This window comes from Trichechus manatus, unplaced genomic scaffold (genome assembly GCF_000243295.1).
Source record: "Trichechus manatus latirostris isolate Lorelei unplaced genomic scaffold, TriManLat1.0 scaffold00088, whole genome shotgun sequence".
Classification (NCBI taxonomy): Eukaryota; Metazoa; Chordata; class Mammalia; order Sirenia; family Trichechidae; genus Trichechus; species Trichechus manatus.
In genome coordinates, this window is record NW_004444024.1 from 6,813,320 (window position 1) to 6,836,018 (window position 22,699).

Sequence of the window (22,699 nt, forward strand, 5' to 3'; positions counted from 1 at the left end):
CACCCTGTCTCAAGGCCAGCCTGTTTGATGTCCCTGGTCAGACAGGGGTGTGTCCACATTTCTCCCCATGAAGTGGAGCCTTTGGGAGCCTCGGGGCCCTGGGAGCAGATGCAGTGGAGATGGAGGGTCAGAGCCATCCCAGGACGGCTGGGGCTGCTGGGAGGTGAGCACCCCTTGGAGGTGTGCAAGCAGGAGTGGGGTATTGGGGAGATTGGCTGTGGTGGGAGCTGGGGTCCTTTCTAACTTGGAGCTCTGGGTCCCATTCGGGGATGAGCTTGAAGAAGTCCTGGCCATTGCCTGCCTTTCTTCTCCGCTGACTACTCAGGGAGACCAGATGCTTAGTAGTGGCCCTGCCCTCTGCTTCTTTGCTTGACCTCTCCTTGCAGCCCTGTGGCTGCAAACTGCCTGTACCCCTGCCCTCCTCCCACCTCTGCCCATGCAGGTGGGTAAGTGCCTCTGTGTACCCTCTATGTGTCCCCAGTAAAGCGTGTGTGCCCTCACCTGATGTGTGTCTCTCTCCCTGAGCCACCCTTCCCCTCAAGGAGCTCTGTCTTATCCCGTTGCCTCTTCATAGCCCTGAGCACCCCCTCCCATGCCCATGTCCCCACATTCCTCCTCCTGCCAACTTTCAGGGATGAGGACAGAGCAGTCAGGCGACTGGCTCAAGGTCAACATCAAGACTGGGCTTAGAGCGGCTCTCCTGACACCCAGCGAGGAACCAACATTCCAGAGGATTTTTCTCCAGTAGCCCACAGGCTAGCCGCTGTATGGGGTTCAGGGAACCATGCTGAGGCCACGGGGCGGGGGGCACCATTTGTCCCTAGGAGAGCAGAGACCAGAGGGGATAGGGTGGGCATGCACAGAACCATCCTCCATCTGCAGTCTCCTTCTCTTGCAAGATGGCTGGGCAGGGGCCAGATAGGATGGAGGGAGTAGCTGAGGGTGGGGTGGGGTCAGGCCTGTGCCATGGGTGTCTGGCGCCCTTGTCACTGACTGACTGTGTGTCCTCAGGCATTCCTGACCCTCTCAGACCTTCCATCTGTACAGTGGAGTGAACGACCTTGTCCTGCGAGGTCCCTTCCAGCCCTGGCTCTCTGGGACCTTAGTGCCCCACTTGACCCTTTTACAGAGCTCTGTCCCCTCATCATCTCTTTTGAGCGCAGTCATTTTATGGAGACACTGAGGCCCAGAGACACAAGATCACAGAGGGCGTGGAGACGCCAGGACAAAGGGTGTGTGTGGACCAGGCCCTGGGTCTGTGAACCTTAGACCCTGTAACATGGGCCCCCACAGGGTGGGCTGGAGAGATGCCCCTCCCCCACCTGAGGCCCAGCCCAGGCTAGACCAGCTTTCTTCCCAGAGGTCTACCATCAGGCCCTGCCGCAGAGGCCGCACTTGCAGTTTTGCCTGGGACTGGCCCTTGCTTCCAGATGGCCCCTCCGGCCAGGTCTCACCTCCCCCTTCCTCCTCACCCCAGAGCCCTTCCTTCAGAGCAGCTACTACCGGCTCATTTCCCTTCCCCCTTTACACTCCTTGTCATGGTGTCCAAAGAACCCTTGCCCAGCCCTGCACTGCCCCTCTCTTCCACAACCCCACACCATCTCCCAGAAATCTCTGCTTCCCTGACATACCCCTCCCCAAGCCTTCCCCTTCCAGGCACTGTCTTCATCCACTCCTAAAGATGCCTCTGGGAGGGGGTGGGGGAACGGAGATAGAGCAGTAGAGGGCCTGGCTCTCACCCCTGAGACTGGGGTGTGGGCAGGTGCCAGGAATGGGAAATGAGAACCCATTTTCCATGGAAACCACAAAAGCCATAGAGTGAAGAGACCTGCCGTTTCCTGAGCTTCTGCCTCCCAGAGAGGCAGTGTGTGTAGTGGTTAGGAACTCGCCCTGGCTTTGCCACTCACCAGCCATGTGACCCTGGGCAAGTCATGGAGCCTCTCAGCCTGTTATCTGTCTGCTGGGACTCATCCTAGTACCTACCTCGTAGGGTCGTTGTGAAGATTAAATGAGTTAATGTTTGGAAAGCACTCGGAGCTTTACAGAGCTGGCACACGGGGACCCTCTCTTTTCCCGTCCCCACAGACACATGATCTCACTAATTTTCACCATTATTCTGGGAGGAAGGGTCTAGGGGAACCTTTTTACTGATGAGGAGTGAAAGGTTCAGAGAGGTGAAATAAGTTGCCCAAGGTGACCCAACAGGCCAGTGCCTATGGCAGCAGGTGGTGTGGCGTGGAGGGATGGGCAGGGGCAGGGGCCAGGCCTGGCACTGTGATCAGAGAATAGGGGTGGGGGGGGAGTAGATAGTCCTCCATCACCGTCACCAGGCTCCCCCGTCCCAGTGTAGCAAACCCCTGGGTCTCAGAATGCCCAGCTGAGGGGACCCCGAGCCCTCACAGTAGAATTGGGGAGATGAAGGCCCCGTGGGAAGGGCCTGCCCAGGACCATGGGGCCAGGTCCGGGCAGCTCAGGTTGGGGGTCCCTGCCTAGATCTCAGCCTCTGGCTGCAATCTCTTCCTGCCTTGGGCTCCCTGCCGTGTAAACAGGAATCCCCACGGCCCCTCTGCAGTTGCATCAGGCATCCTGATCCCTGGGAGTGGTAAGGCCTGCGTTCTGCTCCCCGAGGAGGCAGCAGGGTGACACCCGACCTCCCTGGCCTCTTCCAGTCACGGCATCTGAAACTCTGGGAATTTGAGACTTGGAATCAGTGGCTGATAATTGAGGAATCTCAGGTGCTAATAATTAGGGACCCTCTAGTTTTGAGGGCTTGAAGGGGCCTTGCAGTTCATCTCCCCCAACTTTGGTAACACAGGAAGGCCCACCACAGCCCCTCATCCTGCAGCCCTGCGGGCATTGTTCAGAAGTGCTCCGAGCTGGCCCTCTGGGGTCCCTGGCAGAAATCTGTGAAAAGCTTCATACCTACACCATGTGCACACACATACTCACATGCATACTTTCACAAAGGTACATGCTTGTGCACACACACACTGACGCACACAGAGGTCATGGGCAGTGCTGCTGCCCTGGGCCCCTGACCCTCCCAGTCGTCTCCTCCTCTCTCTCTCATCCTTGGCAAAGTCCAGGTCTGCCTGTGCCCTAGTAGCATTTGAGCCCAGCTGGGGCTCTGCTTGTGTCTAAGTGGGAGCCCCAGGGAAAACCTAGGGAGCTCTCTAGGAGTCAGAGGCACTAGGGGGCACTGCAGTGTGCTCCTAGGGGAGCCCTTGAGGTTTCTGGGTGGAGTCTGCAGTGGGTGGCTGTTAATGCGTCCTCTGGGTGTGAGGGAGGTTCCAAATCCTACATAGTCCTTGCCTCCCTGCCAAGTCAGGCCAAGTATGTGCCTCTACCCCCCAGGCCTTACTTTTCCCATCTGCTCAGGTGGTGCTGTTGAGGTTTTTCTTTCTCCTCCTGGGAGAGAAGTTGATCAGGTAGTCTCAGCTCCCTCCTAGAGCCTCCCAACAGTTCTCAGACTGTTGTGTGAGCACGCACACACATTGCATACACCACCCGGGATGACCCTCACGTGTGCACAGCTCTCTCAACTGTAGACCACACAACAGTAGACAGAACAGCCTAATGAACTCTCACGCACCCATCCTTGTACCTCAACACTTGTCAGCTTAGGGCCTATCTTGTTTCCCCTGCTTCCCCTGGGCAGCATATCATTTCATCTGTAAATATTTCTGGATGCATCTTTGAAAGATAAGGGGTCATTAAAAAAAAATAATAACCACAATACCATATACAACTAAAATATTTTAAAATAATTCCTTAATATCATCAAACACCCAGTAAGTGTTCTGATTTCCTATTTGAACCATAAAAGTGTGTGTGTTTACAGGTTTGTTTGAATGAGATCTAAACGAATGTCCATAATTGCAATTGGTTGGTTCCCCTTTTTTTATTTTGCCTTGAAGTTTATTTGTTGAAGAAACTGGGTTGTTTAACTCTGGAATTTTCTCGCTGTCTGGATTTTGCTGACTGCATCTTCATGGTGTCATTTCACATGTTCCTCTGTCCCTTGCATTTCCTGTAAACTAGGACTTAGCCCTAGAAGCTTGATCAGTTCAGGTGCATGACTATTGTTACTTCTCTCAGGGGGCGCGAAATGTCTCATATCTTTCTTTTTTGTGCTGTTAGAAGCCGTTGATGATCATTGTCTAAATTCATTAATTTGTCAGTGGTTGCAGAATGGTGATACTCTAATATTTTCATTTCTTCCTCACTTATTCATTGGAATTCTTCTCCAGGTGAAAACTTCCCTTCATCTACTATTTGATTACCCTCCAGTATAGTTTATATCGAAAAGGCAGGATAAATGCTTTATGCTTTCCCTTAATTTTCCAGTTTCAAAATAATGAATTCCCTACCATCCTCCAGTAGTAGCTACGCATTTGTAATGGTTATTTGTTCTTGTAAGTATCGTTATGATCTCATGGATTTGAACATATCTGATGTGTTTTAGTCCATTACACTTATGATCCTTATTGATGGCCAGATTGGCCCATCTTTGGCCAGTGGAACTTCTCCATATTGCTTCCTGAATCCTTTGACATGGCCCCAGGGGTCTTTGATCACATCCTTGATTTCTGGCATGACCAGATGTGGTGAGGAAGGTGTTTAATGTGTGCACATGTGTGAGTTCACCTGCTTGGACAGTCCCCCTCCTGCTGCCCAGTATAGCAGGAGTGAAAGGCTGGCCTGGAGCTACTCCATGCCAGGTCCAATGGCTGGGATGCAGGAGAGAGGGGAAATTGAGGCCCCTGGGATCCCTAACTCTGGGTCTTCAGGCTCTGGGGCCTCATTAGCTGCTTCTTGAGCCACAGAGAGCTCAGAGCCAAGCCCTGATTCCGGCTAATGATCCTCCCCCGGCCCCAGCAGTACCTCCCAGCACCCTGTGAGGGCTCCTCTTCCTCCCTCCTGGTTTGGCGCGCTCCTCCCCCCGCAGTCCAGAACATTCAGAGCAGGTGGGAGGGGCTCGGTGGAGGCAGTGCTCTCAGCTTAGGATTCCCTATCCCTCTGTGCCCTGGGCTGCTTCTTGTTCCTCTCTGGACCTCAGCCTTCCCCTCTGTTCAGTGGGGATAATAACTCCCACCTGCTCTCCTGTTAACAGGGAGAACCAGATGGATAGTGGTTGGAAAGGGGCTGGGAAAATGTGACCAGTTTTTGGACCAGCTTTCTGTCATGGAAGCGAAATGGGGAAAGAGTGCTAGGGGCCAGGATAAAGGCAGGCGAAGACAGAGTTGACTGAAAGGGAAGCAAGTAGCAAGGAGGTGGGGGAAAATGAAAAGTATGGAGCATGGGGTCCAGACACTGTGCCAGGCCCTGGGCCCTGGGTTTGAGTCCTGCCTCCCTCACCCATGCCTACAGGCACAGTGACTTCCTATAGTATTGCCTCAAAAGATTGTTGTGAGGTTAGAAGCAATAGAGTCAGCAGCCCAGCCCACCCTGGCGCCTGGCAGGCCTCCATCAGTGGTGGCAGTGCCTTTCGCTGTGGTTAGCATTTTCATTTTCTTGATCTCAGATGTCCCACCAGGGAGCACTTCCCTTTGCCAACATCCCTGTTGATGATAAACAAAAGAATTCTTAATGAGTGTGGGGGTTGGGGAATCATCTTTGACCGAAGTCTGTGTGCTCAGGCTGCGTGGGGCCCTGGAGTTTATGCCTCCTGATTCATCTCTGGATCTTAGCCGGGATCCCTGGGTACATGACCTCATACCTGGGGGTGCTTTGGTTCTAGAAGGAGCTTCTTGTAGCCCTGGTGGAGCTCGGCCCTATTTGATCCCATGCAGGCTACCCCCACCCTGCCCACAGCGATAAGGAATTCATTCTTTGGAGGCAGGCAGACCTGGATTTGAGTTCTGGTGTATTAGTCTCCTAGCACTGCCATAACAAAGAGCCACAAAGTAGGTGGCTTAAAACAACAAAATTGTATTGTCTCATAGTTGTAGGGGCTAGAAGTCTGAATTCGGGGCGTTGGCAGGGTCATGCTCCTTCCAGAGGCTTTAGGGGAAGATCCTTTCTTGTCTCTCCCAGTGGTGACATAACTCCAATCTCTGCCTCCGTCTTCACATGGCTGTCTTCCCCCTGTGTCTCTCTGAGTTTCTTCTCCTCTTTTATAAGGACACCAGTCATACTGGATTAGGACCTACCCTACTTGGTTATGGCAGGACCCACCTACTCCTTTAAAGGAGCCCTGGTGGCACAGTGGTTAAAGCGCTTAGCTGCTAACTGAAAGGTCGGCAGTTCGAAGCCATCAGACGCTCCGTGGGAGAAAGATGGGGAGTCTGCTTCTGTAAAGATTACAGCCTTGGAAACCCTATGGGACAGTTCTACTCTGTCCTATAGGGTTGCTATGAGTTGGAATTGACTCAGTGGGTTTGGTTTGGGTTTTCTGCTCCAGCATGACTTCATCTTAACTTACCTAATAACATCTTCAGCGATTTCAAACCAGGTCACATTCACAGGGACCAGGGGTTAGGATTTCAACATACCTTTTGGGGGACACAATTCAACCCATAATACCTGGCTTCCCATTTTTCTAGCTGCGTGACCCTGAAAAAGTTACTTCCCCACTCTGAGCCTCAGTTTTCTCATCTATAAAACAGGGATGGATAATAGTAATCTACTCACAGAGTTGTTGTGAAAATTAAATGAGAAAATCCATGGTACATGGTACCTGGCATTTCCAAGATGCTCCATAAATAATAGTTATTATTACAGTGCCAGTCAACATCTGTTAATTTATTCATTCAGTCAAGCACCCTCTCTGGGCTAGGTGCTGGCTGTATAGCAATGACCAAGGCTGATGGGTCTCTGCCCTCAGACAGCTGACATTCCAGTGATAGTGACAGATATTGAATACTGCATGACACAGTAATTATATTCGGGATGAGTGTCTCAGCCTAGGTGCCATGAGATGGTGGACAGAGGTCCTGGCCTAGTTTGAAGAGTCAGGGAGGACTTCCTGGAAGAGGAGGAGGGACCCTAAAGGACAGTAGAAGTTAGCTGGGTGAAGAGGAGGAGGAAGAGCAGGTGTGGAGTTCCTGACCAGGGAAAGAACTTCGAGCAGGGAGCAGGGAGCAGGGGGTGGGGACTGGGATGGGAGAAGGCAGAGAAATGAGGCTGGGGGAGGTGTAGGGTAGGGCCAGAGCACATTAAGGGTTTGGATCTTAATTTCCAGAGCCACGAGATGATCACATTACTTGTCTGAAAGATCACTCTGCTGCCGTAGGACGTGGGGAGGAGCAAGGGCAGATGTAGCAGCTGGAGGCTGTGTCCGGACGAAGTGATGGAGGTTGGGTCAGGGTGGTGCCAGTGGATGGAGAGGAAGAGATGGGTTTCAGAAGCATGTGGGAGTTAGGGTGGGCCTGAATGAGTGGGAAGAGGGAAAGCAGGAGGCCAGCGTGGTGCCGCCTTCAGGCTTGGGCCAGACGGGGTGGGTGGGTGTTCTATTCACTGGCTGGGGACCGTTCATGGATATGGATATAGTTCTGAGGGGGGAGGATACAGAGGGAGGCATGAGGAAGCTCATAGAATCTTAGAGTGACAGAGTTGACAGGAGCCTGGGGAATCCTCCAGCCACTGCAGAGCTGGGGAAACTGAAGCCCAGAGGTGAGAAGGAGCTGCTCCAGGTTCCACATTGGTTCATGGCAGAGATAGGAATTGAATCCAGCATTCCTCTCCATTTTGATTCCCTGGAGGCTTGTACTCCCATTTCCTCAGGAAGCCAGATGTGCCTCTTAATATGTCTCCTTCCTGTCTCCCCTCCCTGTCCAGGTCATCCCAGACTGGAAGGAGCAGGAGTGGGACCCCGAGAAGCCCAACGCCTACGCAGGCATCTTCCACTTCCACTTCTGGCGCTTTGGGGAGTGGGTGGATGTAGTCATTGATGACCGGCTGCCCACGATCAGCAACCAGCTCATCTACTGCCACTCCAACTCCCAGAACGAGTTCTGGTGTGCCCTGGTAGAGAAGGCCTATGCCAAGTAGGTACAGGTGCTGGTGGGGTGGGTAGGTGGGCGGCACTGCTGATGGGCTCAGTGTGCATGCTCCTTTAGCCAGGGCTTCCAGGCCCAGAGAGGTGAGGGGCTGGTGCAAAGACACACGGTGGGCTCAGAGTCTGGGCACCGAGGGCACAGCCAGCTAGCCCCTGCTGCGTGGGGCAGCGGCCTGGTCTGAAGGTCTCTGAGTAGATGGTGTCAAATCCCCGCAACTAACCCACGAGGGGAGGCCTTGTGACTTCCATTTATAGAGGAGAAGACTGAGGCTCGGGCAGGTGGGTGTCCTGCAGATACCCAGGGGGTCAAGCCAGCACTCGCATTCAGGCCTGTGCTTCTTTCCCAAAGGTCCAAGCTGCCAAGCCCCATTGGAGACCTTGGAGCCTGCTCAGAGGAGTCTCTGAGCTTGGGCCTGGGCTGTGCAGGGTGGGTCAAATGACTGCCCTTCCTGCTCACTGGGCCTCTTCCTCATCTACCCATCCATCTACCTACCTGTCCCATTGTCTACCTGTCTGCCATCCATTCTCTCTTTGCTGACCTCTCTCCTGCTCTGTGCCAGACCCTGTTTCTCCAGTGCCCATCACAGAGCCTGGCACAGAATGCGCACATGCAAAGGTTGGCTGAGCTGTGGACAGCTCCAGACAGAGTGGCCTGCCCAGGCCCCTGCAGGGTGGGGGAAGGCCTGGGGCAGGAGGGCCTGTGAGGGTGAAGACCAGCCCAGTCGGCTTTGTGGGAACCACATCCCATTCCTCTTCCCAGGTCCACTTGTCCATCTTCTTGGAAAATGTGTGTGTGTGTGTGTGAGAAAAGAAAAGGAAAAACAAAAATGAAAACTCCCAACATCAAAAACAAACCTAGAAAAACACGACGTTGGCTGGTTTAATCCTAGAAAAGTAAAACCCGCCCCCTGGTGGCCACTGACTTCACAGTCCCTGGTGCAGCCCCTCTTCTACCTCTCCAGGACAGCTGATGCCTGGTGGACTTGGGTGGTAGTTTTTGCATTAATTTATTTACTTTTTAAATTATAAAACGGAGTACTTATCTGTTACAGCAAATTCAGAAAATATAGAAAAACGTGAAGAAGGTAATCAGTATCTTCCATACTTCTGCATATTCTTCCAGTCCCTTCCTTCCCCTCTTCCCTGTTTTGGGCCATAAGTTCATCGGGGTCCTCAGTTCATGACCAGCGTCGCCCTTGTCCACCCAAGGCCCCACCCCTGCTCTTTATCTCGAGTTCCTCCCTTTTCGTTCTGTGCCCCTTTCCCATCCCGCCCCCACCACTGGCAACTCTGTTAACATCTTTGATGCATCTTTTTGTTTACAGGTGACCTTGCAAAACCTGTGTTGCTATTTTGCGTGCATACATTTTAAATTTATGTAAATAGGTTGGGTTCTATAGCCCATTCTGCTTCTCACATTTACATTCGGCACATGCACCCCCAACCCTTTTCCTGCTTGTTTAAATAAGGAGACACAGCTGTGTCCCCAGCTCCTAATATGTTGTGCATGTTGTTATTGTTATTAGGGGCTGTACAATCGATGCCGACTCACAGTGACCCCATGTGACAGAGTGGAATTGCCCCATAGGGTTACCTAGGTAGTAATCTTTAGCAGATCCTCAGGTCTTTCTCCCGAGGAGTTGGTGGGTGGGTTCAAACTGCTAATCTTTGGGTTAGCAGCCGAGTACTTAACCATTGTGCCACCAAGTTTCCTTATGTTGGCTATAGTAGATGTTTAATACATATTTTCAAAAATGAATGTTTAACATAGCTGGAATGCTACTGTATTGCTTTTGTGAACATAACAACCAGGCACTAGCACTTCCTGTCATGGAAACTCTTTTACAGTATTTTTCCAGCGGCTTCGTAATGTTACACAGAGTATAGATGCAACATTATTATTTTTTAAAACCAATTCCTTGTTAAATGTCTAGGTTATTTCCACTGTTACATTGTTATAAATGATGCTGCTTATTCAGAATTGATGGGTCAAAAGAAATACGAGTTTTTAACACTTCTGAAAAGAACTGCTAGATTGTTGGATGGCTGATTTTTGAAGATGGGGCCACTAAGGCTGAGGGGAATTTGAGTGATAAAATGGTGTGGTTCAGTGGGGCAAATGTTGCCCTGGGAGTCAGAGACCTCAGTTCTAGTGTCAGCTCTGCTGTGGCCTGCTGTGTGACCTTGAGCAGTTTGCTTGACCTCTCTGAGTTAAAAATCTCCCCAATCTTTAGACTGGCTGGGGAGCATGAGCTAGGAATTCTTTCCACGTTGTTCCCTAGGCTGGCGGGCTGTTACCAGGCTCTGGATGGAGGCAACACAGCAGATGCACTGGTAGACTTCACAGGTGGCGTTTCTGAGCCAATCGACCTGACCGAGGGTGACTTCGCCAATGACGAACCCAAGAGGAATGAGCTCTTTGAACGCATGTTGAAGGTGCATAGCCGGGGAGGCCTCATCAGTGCCTCCATCAAGGTGAGCATACTGAGCCCGGCCTCAGAGGCATCCCTCCCCTTCACCCACCTTGACTGAGGTGGGAGGTGGCTATGTCATTGCAGGCTGAGCCCAGGCCCAAGCTGGCTCATAAATCCAGACACTTGGCCCCTGCCCTGACCCCCTATGCTGCGAAATGCCTTCCCCACACCTTTTGGCCAACACCCCCCTTTTCCAGCCGTCTCATACTGAGGTGATAGGTGTCTGCTCATCTGAGGATCCCTTAGTCAAGATATAAGGCATCAGAAGCTAAGGGGTGGCAGGGAGAAGGGAGGGAGTCCCTCCTGCAGGCAGGCACAGGGCTGGGTGCTTCGTAAATGCCACCCTAGCTCATTAATTACCATGTTTGGGATGAGAAAGCTGGGGCTCAGTGAAGGCAGAATTTGAACCCAGGTCTGGCTGGCCCAGTGGTCTGCTGATAAACCAGCTCTCTAGCGGGGAAAAAGCCCTGATTTGTAGCATTTACTGATTTCTGTGGTGTAAGTGCTTCCACCATGGTTGATTTCAAACTACCAACCAGCTTGCAAAATTCCTGAGTATTTACCTTACCTATCTGAGCGAGTGCGAACTGGCTCCAGCACACTACAGTACTCCACTGTAGGTACCTTCCTGTACCAGAGATCGCTGCCCCATAGGGGTCTGTAAAGGGCTGAGAACGCTAAGCACAGTCCCTTGTCAGAGGAACAAGGCCTCACCTTTGTGTGGAGCTGCGGTTCCCTTCCTGTACTGCAGGGGGCGGTGTTGCTCGAGCCTGGCCCAGCTTTGGGTTCCAGCCCAGCCCTGCCTCCAGAGTACCTGTGTCCTCCCACAGGCAGTGACGGCGGCCGACATGGAGGCCCGCCTGTCATGTGGCCTGGTGAAGGGCCACGCATACGCCATCACCGATGTGCGCAAAATGCGCCTGGGCCACGGCCTGCTGGCCTTCTTCAAGTCCGAGAAGCTGGACATGATCCGTCTGCGCAACCCTTGGGGCGAGCGGGAGTGGAACGGACCCTGGAGCGACACGTGAGGCCCGGGGCAGGGAGGTGGTGCAGGCACAGGGCAAACTCTAGGCTGGAGGTCCCTGGGATGGGCCCCATTGCGAGCTCTTGCTTAGAATGAGTAGACTTCCAGGAGGAGGTGGCACCAGGGCTGGGCCCTGAAGGACTTGGGGGAGGATGACGCTAGGAAGAGAGAAGAAAGGACACTTACTTTGGAGTGGGGGTGTGGTGATGGATTCAGCATGGGCAGAGGCCTGGAGGTGGGGGTGAGCTCAATTTCTGCAGGGTACTTAGAGACCTGTCTGGAGAGTGAATGGGGGAGGGAGGGAGGAAGGGAGGTCACAAGGGGTGCATGAATGGGGGTGATGTTCTGTGCTTGGCTCATGGCCTGGGTGAGGCCAGGAGGGGAAGGAGCCCTCTCCATTGGGGGTCATGTCCCCCTCACCCCCTGCCTACTTGGTAGCTGCCCGTGGTTACCTCGGGGAGTGGACAAATGGGGCTTCTCTGAGAAGGGCTGGGCATGGCCCAGTGCCCCAAACCATACCCCCACAGATGAAGGCCTGGGCTGAGCTGTCCCTGGTACCTCCTCACCCTTGCCAGGGTGGTCCTGGTGGGCCCCACCTCTTACCCCCTCCCACTTCCTTCCCCTGTCCGTCCCTTGTATCCCAGCTCAGAGGAGTGGCAGAAAGTGAGTAAGAGTGAGCGGGAGAAGATGGGCATGACTGTGCAGGACGATGGCGAGTTCTGGTGAGTGTGCTGGTCCTGGGCGTCCAGGCTGAGGGAGGAGCCTCCTGTGAGCCTGGCAGGGAGGCCCCCGGAGGGAACACAAGATGGGAAGTTGGGAGCCAGAGCCCTAGCCAATGCCCCATCACCAACTTGCCTTGTGGCCTTAGACAAGTCACACCATGCCACTGAGCCTCAGTTTCCTCTTTGTAAAATAAATTAGGCAGTAATGGACCGGTTCATCCCCATAGTCTTCTGTGTCCCGACTCTGGCCCCAGGCTGAACCCTTGACAAGTAGGCTAGGATGTCAGTGGGTAGGGGATTGACCAGAGGGCAGGGGCACAATGGGTGGCCCGATGCCTGGGGTAGAGATAGGAAAGCAGAGGAGGTCTTGTGGAGGAGACACCTCCTGAGCCGAGACATAGGATACAGAGTAGCCCCTGGCTGGGCAAGGAGAGAGACCCATCCCAGTGGTGAGAGAGCACATGTGGGTCTGGTAGGGGGACCCTTAGGGAGTGCATGGATGGGGAGTGGGATCAGAAGTTGGCAGCAGCTTAGCTTGAAGAACCTGATAATCATTTCTCCATTCACTGCTGCATTCGTTCATTCCTGCATTCATTCATTCCTGCATTCATTCATTCCTGCATTCATTCATTCCTGCGTTCATTCATTCCTGCGTTCATTCATTCCTGCATTCATTCATTCCTGAATTCATTCATTCATGCATTCATTCATTCCTGTGTTCATTCGACCTGCATTGAGGCTCAATGTCGGTCTTCAGCAGCAAAAAATTTGGTGACTTCTGGAGGGGCACAGGACACTCTGTGCAGTGGATGCCATGGGGGCCCAGCAACTTCCCACGACCCAGGGAAGACCAGGACCAAATGGTAGTGATCCTGGCACCCCAATGAGGACCCCTGTCAGAGGCATCAGGGGAGCTGCTACAAGATGTTTGTTACCCAGGCCCTCTGGCTCTGGGCTCCTGTGAGCAACATCACTTTGTCCAGTCTGGTTCAAGGATCAGTTGAATTAAAACAGCAATAGACAGCCCTCATCTTGCTGTACGTATGCTCAACAAAAACAACAAAATAAAAGAAAGCCCTTATATGAGGAAAGCGCTTCTCATATATGTTTGCACTTGATCAACTTCCCCTTCCCCAGCCCAGGCTCCTGGAGGTGTGCACGGCACGAAGGGACCATAGTGACACCCTGGCCCGCTGCATATGTCTACCAAGGGGCTCCCACCCATCAGCCGCTTCCAGCTCACAACAGCTGTGAAAGATAGTGGATGGAAACATGCTTAATAACACTAGTTATTAATGCTATTAGTAATTATAACAGCCAGCCTTTGCCAAGCACTTTCTGTCTGTCGGAAGTGGCATTAATGCTTCTGTTGCAGTGCGTAATTCCTACACTTACTCCGTTGGGAGGCAGTTGTTGTGAGATGCATCCTCATTTTACCAAGGAGGAAACTGAGGCCAGGAGAAAGGTTGAGGGTCCGTGTGACACTATGTCCATACTCTGTGTGAGCTCTGGTTCAGAGCATGTTGGGTGAGCGGCGGGTGGGCTGGGGTGACCTGCCTCGCTCAGCTCCTTCCCACGGCTAGGATGACCTTTGAGGATGTGTGCCGATACTTTACCGACATCATCAAGTGCCGTGTGATCAACACATCCTACCTGAGCATCCACAAGACGTGGGAGGAGGTCCAGCTGCATGGCACCTGGATGAAGCACGAGGACCCACAGCTGAACCGCAGTGGGGGCTGCATCAACTACAGGGACACCTTCCTCCAGAACCCACAGGTGGGCGTTCCTGGGGACTCCCCACCCCTGCACCCTCGAGCAGCTGCGTGGGCCCTCACTGCTATCCTGCCACAGTCTTCTGCGTGACCTTGGCACATCCCTGTCCCTCCTTGGGCCATCTGTGCAGTGGGGGTTGGATGAGCCCATTGGTCCAATCTGTGTGGTCATGTAGCCCCCAAACCTACCATCTGACCTGCAGATGGTAAAAAATGGGGAAACTGAGGCTCAAAGGGACTAGTGAGTGTCTTGTCCAGAATTACATGGCCATTTAGAGGCTGAGCTGGGGACTTAAACCCCTTTTTGCCACATGAGCACAATACTGCTCCTTCCTGGGAAACTTGGCCAGGCTGGGCTCCCCCACAGGGACCTCTCCCCTGCAGCTTCCTTGGTCATGACCCGTGGCGGCTGCTTAGTCCTCAGCCCAAATGGGGACAGCGTGCCTTTATTGAGCACCAATTGTGTGCCAGCACAGAGTTAGACACCCATTATCTCATTGAATCCTCATAGCTCTCATGCGGGGTAGGAATTGTTAGGCCCATAGAAGGAACTGGGGCTCACAGAGGTGTTATGACTTGCCTGGGAAGTGGCTGATCTGAGGTCTGGCTCTGGAATCCCAGAAGCCCATGAGCCCATCCTCATCATGGCCTCACTGTGGTATCTCTCTTTCCTACGCCATGCCCACAGTACGTCTTTGATATCAAGAAGCCAGAGGATGAGGTACTGATCTGCATCCAGCAGCAGCCGAAGCGGTCCACCCGCTGGGAGGGCAAGGGCGAGAACCTGGCCATTGGCTTCGACATCTACAAGGTGAGGCCAGCTGGGATCCCTGCTCTGGGTGAGGAAAGCAAGGGGGCTGGAATCTGGGTGAGGAAAGTGAGGGGCCTGGAGGGGAACACGGTAGAGTGTCATAGTCACCAACATCACCCCAGCAGTCTCTGCTACATTGGCTGAAACCATGGGGATGCTATGACGTGGGCCTACAGAGGAGCCTGCATCTGGCTTCTTTGGGAGCTCTCAGTCTGATTTCTTTCTGCCCCAAACCTGCAGGCCTTAGCTGCTTGGTGAATGAGGAAGGGGAGGATTGCTGGTGGCCAGGGTGGCTGCTGGGAGGTTCTGGATGTCAGATGGGCTCCCTGGCTTCCCCTTCCCCCACGGCTTCAGGCTTCTCTGTGCTCCTGAAGCCCCAGGAAGCACCATTGGAGGCCTTGCTAGGCACAAGGAGAGGGCATTCCTGGGTGGAGCCAGACAGGCTCACCACTGGTCTGGGACCTGAGGCCTTCCACATGTTGTGACACCCAGTATGCGGTGAAGATCTGGCATAGCGGGACACCATATGCCTGTCCGACACCAGGCTTATAATGAAATCATGTGGATGTGCTCGGTGCCTGGTCCATGTTGAGTCCCTGACATCTCATGTTCCCCATCATGTCCCAACAATTTGTTCACATCATTATGCTGGAACATTCATTGTGTTCTGACATGTTGTGACACTTTGTTCTGACACTGATGTTTCATGACCTTCAGTAACGTGACTATAGCGTATTGCAGCACTTGTTTTTGGGATTGTCTAGCATGTCCAGAGAGTGGGTGATGTCATTTCATGGATACATGCTGTGACTTGGGCAGATCATGACACTTGGTTCAGTTATGGCCCTTGGGAACCCCACGGACATTGTCACCAGAAGGATTCCTATCTCCTCTTTTTTTAAAAAACAGCTTCATTGAGATATAATTCATCAATTTAATGTGTACAATTCAGTGGCTTTTAATATATTCACAGAGCTGTGCAACCATCACCACAATGAATTTTAGGACAGTTTCATCACCTCAAAAAGAAACCCTTGTGCCCCTTAGCCATCACCATCCCATCTCCCTATTCTCCTTTCGCCCAAGCCCTAGGCAACCACTAATCTACTCTCAGTCTCTATAGATTTGCCTGTCCTGAACATGCCATGTAAATGGACCTATCACCCTTTGCTTGATGGTGAGAGAGAGAAGTGGGATGGGCTGCAGTAGAGCAGGGTGGGGCTGTGTGTGGCCCAGCTCCCTCCGCTCTCTCCAAAGGTGGAAGAGAACCGCCAATACCGCATGCACAGCCTGCAGCATAAGGCCGCCAGCTCCATCTACATCAACTCGCGCAGCGTCTTCCTGCGTACTGACCAGCCTGAGGGCCGCTATGTCATCATCCCCACCACCTTCGAACCAGGCCACACGGGCGACTTCCTGCTCCGTGTCTTCACTGATATGCCCTCCAACTGCCAGTGCGTGGGGCCTGGTTTGGGGCCAGGGTTGGTAGGGGCACAGCACACACTGGGCTGACCTGGAATCTGCAGCCCAGAGATGCTCAGTGTCTGTCTGAGGCATGGAGCCCAGGCCTCCAGCCTCCCTGGGCTGACACCCATGCCATCTTGTTCCTTTCCCTTCCTCTGCCCCCCTGTCCCAGCCTGCCTTGGCCAGGACTAGGAATAGCCTCTCATGTGTGCATAGCACTTTGCAAAGAAGGTTTCACCTCATTTTATTGCCATCTTCCCCGCATCCCTGAGCAAGAGGCCTGACCACTCCATTTTATGGATGAGCATTCAGGATCAAGGTTAAGGGAGTTGTCTAAGGTCATGCAGCTGGTGGTCAAGTCAGACTGTGCCACCCAGCCTGACTCCAGGGCTGAGGTCTTGTCACCACAGTCCCCTGTCCCATGGGTAGCAGGCTGTCAAGTCCAGTGGACTGCTGAAACCATCCCCATCCCTGCTGGGGTGCAGACCTTGTGGGTCCAGCGCTGCCCTCCCACCTTAGTATGCAGCCCAGATGCTGTGTCCCCAGGAGGACAGGGTGGGCCCTGCTTACGCCCCAGACCTGGAAGGCAGTCGGTGGTGTGATGGAGTCCGATGAGCCTGTCTGGGCAAGTCCCTTCATTTGGGTGAGCTTGATGCTTCCTAATCTGTAAAATGGGCATAATCATAGTTAGCTATCTCCCAGGGCTTTGTGAAGATTAGAAATAATACTTGTAACACCCCAGCAGAGGTCTTAGCACTTAGTGTGTACTCAGTAAGTTGCTTTTCCCTTGGGGGAGAATGGGTCACACTTGGCTAGGGATAGAGCAGCAGGAAGCCCAAGGGGGTCAGATGGTTGGGGACTGCCTGTGGGGATTTGCCCACGGTGTGAGACATCTGCAGTAAATACTGCTCCTCTCCCCACCCCACTTCTGAACCCCCTCCTCACCTCCCTTTTCCTGCCTCACCTCCTCACCCCTGCCCATCCCAGGGAGCTACGCCTGGACAAGCCCCCCCACTCCTGCTGGACTTCCCTGTGTGGCTACCCTCAGCTGGTGACCCAGGTGCATGTCCTGGAGGCTGATGGCCTCAAGGACTCCCCAACAGGTGAGCTCACCCTGGCCTAGGCCCAGAAAGCCCCTGGCCTTCCTGCTCAGGGAGGTTTTCCCCCGGCCCTCTCCTCCAACCACAAATACCCAGCCCTACAGAGCTATCCTGCTCTCACTCATTCAACAAACCTTTCCTGACATCCACCCAGGCCCAGTCACTCCTGCCTGCTCTCAGGGGGCTCCAGTCTGGCAGGGGAGTCAGATATAGAAATAGACATCTGGGAGGAGGGCTCAGGGAAGGCTTCCTGGAGGTGTTGGCCTTTTTCCAGGTTGAGGACGTATTGGCTGGTGAGATGGGTAAGGGAAGGAGGTGCTCTGGGCAGAGGGAACAGCATAAATAAAGGCCTGGAGGCCAAAGATGACCAGTGTGCCCCGTCCTGCCAGTCTCCCTGTCTCTGGAATTTAGGAGGCCCTGAGATGGGCCAGACTCTGGTCTCCCTTCTCCTGAACACAAGAACCCAGGAAGGCATCTCACCTCCCAAACATCTGTCCCATCTGGGCCCTGCTCCAGCTCCCACCCTCACCCCGTCTCCCACTCCCTCTAGGGGCTGACTCTTACGTGATCATCAAGTGTGAGGGGGAGAAAGTCCACTCCACTGTGCAGAAAGGCACCTCAAAGCCTAAGTATGATGTGAAAGGCGTCTTCTACCGCAAGAAGCCAGGCCAGCCCATCACTGTCCAGGTGAGCTCACCTGTTCCAAGGACCCCTCCGGGGCCCCAGCCTGAGGTGTCTCCACTCAGAGGGGTCAGGCCCAGAAGGAAAAGCCTTTGACAGGGACCCAGGAACACCAGCTTCTGGTTCTCACTCTGCCCCCAACTCATGGTGTAGCCTCAGGAATTCTCTTGCCCGCCCCCCACCCCGAGTCCCCAGAGCCGCCATTTGTAAGGTGGGTGAGTGGATTAACCCAACTCCGGAGTGGTGTGATTCTGAATCCCAGCAGGATCAGTCTCCTTGCTGAGGACAGCAGTCATCTCTGCTGACCTCGCCCAAAAGCCTGGGTAGTTGTTCCTCAAGTTCCCCTGTAGGCAGGCCCGTCTGGAAGGGTTACATCTGAGACAGTGTGTGGTGTGGCTGTTTCCTAAGAGCCTTGAGCAGGGAATCAGAAGGCCAGTCCTTCCCCTCTCAGACCAAGGTGGTCTGTGGACGATGATCCCGAGCTCATTAGTGGGAAGCCTGCGATCCCCTGGGCCCAGGCCAGCATCTCTCTGGGTGAGAAACCATCTGTAAACAAACACTTGGGTACCCCACGGGAGCCACTGTAGATTTTCCAAGTTTTCTTAACACTGAGTCTCCCTGAATCAGATAACAGACCCATAGATGTTGGGACTGGAAGGGGCCTTAGAGGGCAGTCGATTCAGTCCTCACTAAAATGGGACACTAGAGCAAGGGGCGTATTACTTATTCAAGGTCGCCCAAAGTCAATAGCAGAGCTGATAATAACAGATTCATTAACTTTAAACATGGAAGGACGCTTTGACAGATGGGGAGACTGAGGCTGCAAAAGGGGCATGGCCTTGCCCAAGGGTCAGAGACAATCCAGGGCTCCTTTTCCTCTGCCAAGCTTGCTCTGTGAGAAGTAGATTTAAGACCCCCTCCCAGGAACTGGCCTCCTAGACTTGAAGATGACCCCTCCCACAATCCTCTGTTTCCTCCCAGATCTGGAACCAGCGATGCATGAAAGATGAGTTTCTGGGCCAGGTGCAACTGAAGGCTGACCCGGACGACCTCCAGGCTGTGCACACCCTTCCCCTCCGAGATCGCAACAACCGGCAGCCCAGCAACCTGCCTGCCGCCGTTGCTGTGAGCATCCTCAGTAGTGCCTCCCTTACAGCTGTCTGATACCTGCCCACCTTCCTGCCCCAACAGTTCTCACCACCATCTGCATGTCCCCACCAGGCCAGTGACTAGCCTGGGAGCCCAGACACTGGGGTCTTTTCTCCAGCTCTTCCTCTGACTTGCTGTGTGACCTTGGGAGGTCTCTGCTTCTCAGTGTCCTAAGGGCTCCAAAGCCCTCCCTTCTCATGGAGGAGTCTTCTTGCCTGAGATTTAAAATGGTCCTCACCACCCCAACTGTCACCTCTGCTAAGGGACTCTATCCATCGAAAACATTTTCCCAAGCCCTGCTGCTGTCTGCCAACAGAGTGCCAAGATGTCACTTGTTTACACACAAACTGCCATGTCCCTGAGCCCCACTCTGGTCCCTTGTGTCCTGGGCCCACCCCAGTCTCCCAGGCCTTGCTTTTTCTCTGTCACCTACACCTGGTTTTCTAGCCACCTGGAACGGACTCTTGGCAGCCGCTTGGTTCCTGCTCAGGCTGGGATTCGACAAACGTGCAGGTGACGTGTTTTCATCCTCCAAAACTGTCTGCTTATCCGTCCATTGATTCATTCAACAGAGATTTGCCAAATGAATAGATGATGCCTGTGAGGCCCCCGGTGGAGCTGAGTCTCTGCCCCTGCAGCTCTGGGAGACACAGGGCGGCTGTGGCCATGCCTCTGCTCTCAGGTCCTCTCCTCAGGTGGAGGCCCAGGGGAGCTGCAGCCAGGTTCCGATTTCATTCCCAGCCTCTGGGTGAAAGCCCCCAAGACGTGGTGACGGTGGCGAGGAAGGGCAGCCCTTCCTGCCCTTGCTGCCCTGATGCCAGAGGGAGTGTGCATGGTTTAATGGGCAAGGGGCCAGGCGGGTAGAGGGGCATGGGGACCCAAGAGGTGGCATGCTCCCGTAACCCCTCTGCTGTGAGACCCTGGCTTTTCCTGGGAGAAAGGAGTCTGGGGTGAGTGGATTTAGACCTGTTGAGGTCACGTGACAGGAGATATGCAAATCTGTCACCTGACCAGAGGCCCTTCTGCCAACATTCCCCCCAAAGAGGCCACAGACCCCTTCTTGCTACCCGGACCAAAATGTTCCTTTTAGTCTTCAAAGTTTTATATCCTTTCTGTTTGAAAAATCTCAATTTTAACCAGGGGTTTTTCAAGGAAAACTGAAAGCCTGAACCCTTTTTTTCTCCTTGAACTCCTGTTTTCCGGTCCTCTGGTTATATCTGATTCCGCTTGGGGAGGGCCATGGGAGAAGTCGTACCTCCTCAGCGGAGGTCAGTGGATGAAGACGTATTTGGTACTGGGGGCTTTTGCACGCTGGCACTGACTGTTCCTGGAGTCTTCTTGTTGAATGTTGGAGCCATGACTAGCTTTTGGTCTCTTCTGTGTCGTCTTGGGCTCACAAGCCAGGTGAAATAAATGAAAAAGTACAGTTGGCTCACGAACACAAAATCCTGTGGTCTTGCCCAGGAATTCCTTTTGGGAACCTGAGCTTTTGCCTCCAGATCTCGCTGTTTGGGTCCAGTGTCCTGGCTGAAAGTGCTGGATTCTCTGACTTTGCCTCCTCACTCATGTCCAGTTCTGCTCCTGTGTCCTGACCCTGGGCTGTGTGAGGGGCCAGGAATGGAAAAACAAGAAGATTCCTTCTTGAAACCCAGGACTTCACTTGAGAACCTGAGCGTGGAGCCGGCACTCTGAGCATGACCAGGAGCAAGTCACTTAAACCTCCTGTGCCTCAATTTCCCCCTTCTGCAAAGTGGGGCCACAAGTGCTGAATAAGGGCAAAACAATACCCCTTTCCCTATGTATCTCTGCATATGTACATACTATATACACATTTATGTAATCACCACTTCTCAATGTCTAATTTACATTAAGAATCCTGAGACAGCATGGGGGAATAGAGAGGTGAGACCAGGTAAACCAGCTTGGGGCCTCTGGGACTGACACATGGGGTCTTTGCTTAGCCATGTCCACCAGGACCAACTGGCAGAGCTGCATGGGCTTCAGCCTGGTTGCTGGTCACTGCCCCCACCCCAGTGAGTTCTGCAGCCTTGCCCTTGCTTCTTGCCCCTCTGGGTGGGCCAGGGTGGCTCCTGGATGCTGTGGAGATCCAGGCTGGGACTGGATGGTGGTCGGGGAGAGCCGTTGCTCTGTTAGCCTTATGCACCCTTCAGCCCAGGGGGCCAACAGAGTCCGCATTCCAACTTGTTCTGTTCTCAGAATAAATGTTAACTGCAATCTCAGAAAGACATTCCCATGTCTGTCTGTTCCTTTGCGGGTGGGGCGGGGGAGTGGTATGGGGGTGGGCAATGAAGGGACTATTTCCCATGCCTGGACGACTGTTCTGCAATCACAGGGACAGACAAGGGAGGACTTGAGAGTCACAGCTGAGATAATTGGGGTCCTTCAGTCATTCATTCAGCAACTCTGTACAGGTTTGGTCCCATTCCAGGCACTGGGAATACAGGGAACCAGACAAAGTCCCCACTCTGAAACGGTCTACAAACTAGTGGGGAAGACAACTACAAATACTCTGATCGTATCAGCAGGGCCATGTGGGCATTACTGGGGACTCTATCCTGCAAGTCTAGGGAAGGCCAATACCCAGATCTGATTGGTGCAATGGAGGCAGCAAGTGAAGCCTGTGGGAAGAGGAGGTGGGTTTGTGGGTTAGGGCACAGGTGGATGTGGGCAGAGCAGAGTGGAGGCCATTGAGGGAACCCAGGGAAGATGCTGGCAGTTCAAGCTGGGAAGGCAGGGGTGGCGGTGGGCAGCAACAGGGTTGGGATAGATTTTGGAAGAAGAGCAGACAGAATTCTGTAGACTGGATGGAGGGTGAGGGTGAGGGCAAGATAAATGAATTGACGCCGATTCTAGATTTCTTTATGGGATTGTGAGAAATCGACATTACGAACTATGTGACATGCTTAGCTTACTGTCGGTGCAGGGCAAGTGTTGAGTAAATTATAGTTACTATAGGGTTTAGAGACTACCCCATCCCACCCCCAAATTTCCTACCACTCCACCCCCTTACAGCTCAGACATCTTCTGTCCCCGGCCCTGCAGCTGGCAAGCCATGTGGCCTTGGACACACTCACGTCTCTCTCTAGGTCTCATTTTTCCCATCTGTGAAGGGCTGACACCACGTGCTTTGCTCAGCCTGGGGGGCTCAGAAGAGATGATGCAAGGAGTGGGGGGTACTAAGTGACCATAGCAGGTGTAAGACTGGGGGTGGCACATTCCGGCAGCCAGAGGTCTTCAGAGGTCAGGATTGTGGGCTGAGTCGCAGCCCACCACCCTCTGCTCTGGCTGCCTGGGGTGCCAGCTTCCTAAGGAACAGAAGACTTGGCCTGCGGCCCTCCACGGCTGTCCAGGTTGTCCTGAGCAACCTGCCTCTGGGTGCAGCTGCTTTGCCCACCACGAGTTTACCAAGTGTGCTTACAGGTGGAGTAACCTCACAGCACCCCCTCCCAGCCCCACCCGAGAAGGATATTGTCACCCCA

General features: G+C 53.4%; 1 protein-coding gene across 1 annotated transcript in view; it reads left to right on the top strand.

Moving 5' to 3' along the window:
- CAPN5 (calpain 5) overlaps nucleotides 1-19,889 on the top strand; it is a 40,032-nt gene extending 20,143 nt beyond the window's left edge. The window contains exons 3-12 of the mRNA XM_023736490.1: nucleotides 7,780-7,988; nucleotides 10,282-10,474; nucleotides 11,304-11,497; nucleotides 12,142-12,219; nucleotides 13,803-13,998; nucleotides 14,683-14,805; nucleotides 16,063-16,259; nucleotides 17,257-17,372; nucleotides 17,920-18,056; nucleotides 19,032-19,889. Coding sequence (XP_023592258.1) covers nucleotides 7,780-7,988; nucleotides 10,282-10,474; nucleotides 11,304-11,497; nucleotides 12,142-12,219; nucleotides 13,803-13,998; nucleotides 14,683-14,805; nucleotides 16,063-16,259; nucleotides 17,257-17,372; nucleotides 17,920-18,056; nucleotides 19,032-19,214 — 1,626 coding nt within the window. The 3' untranslated portion in view covers nucleotides 19,215-19,889. The remainder of the gene's footprint in view (nucleotides 1-7,779; nucleotides 7,989-10,281; nucleotides 10,475-11,303; nucleotides 11,498-12,141; nucleotides 12,220-13,802; nucleotides 13,999-14,682; nucleotides 14,806-16,062; nucleotides 16,260-17,256; nucleotides 17,373-17,919; nucleotides 18,057-19,031) is intronic.
- Nucleotides 19,890-22,699: the final 2,810 nt, after the last annotated feature.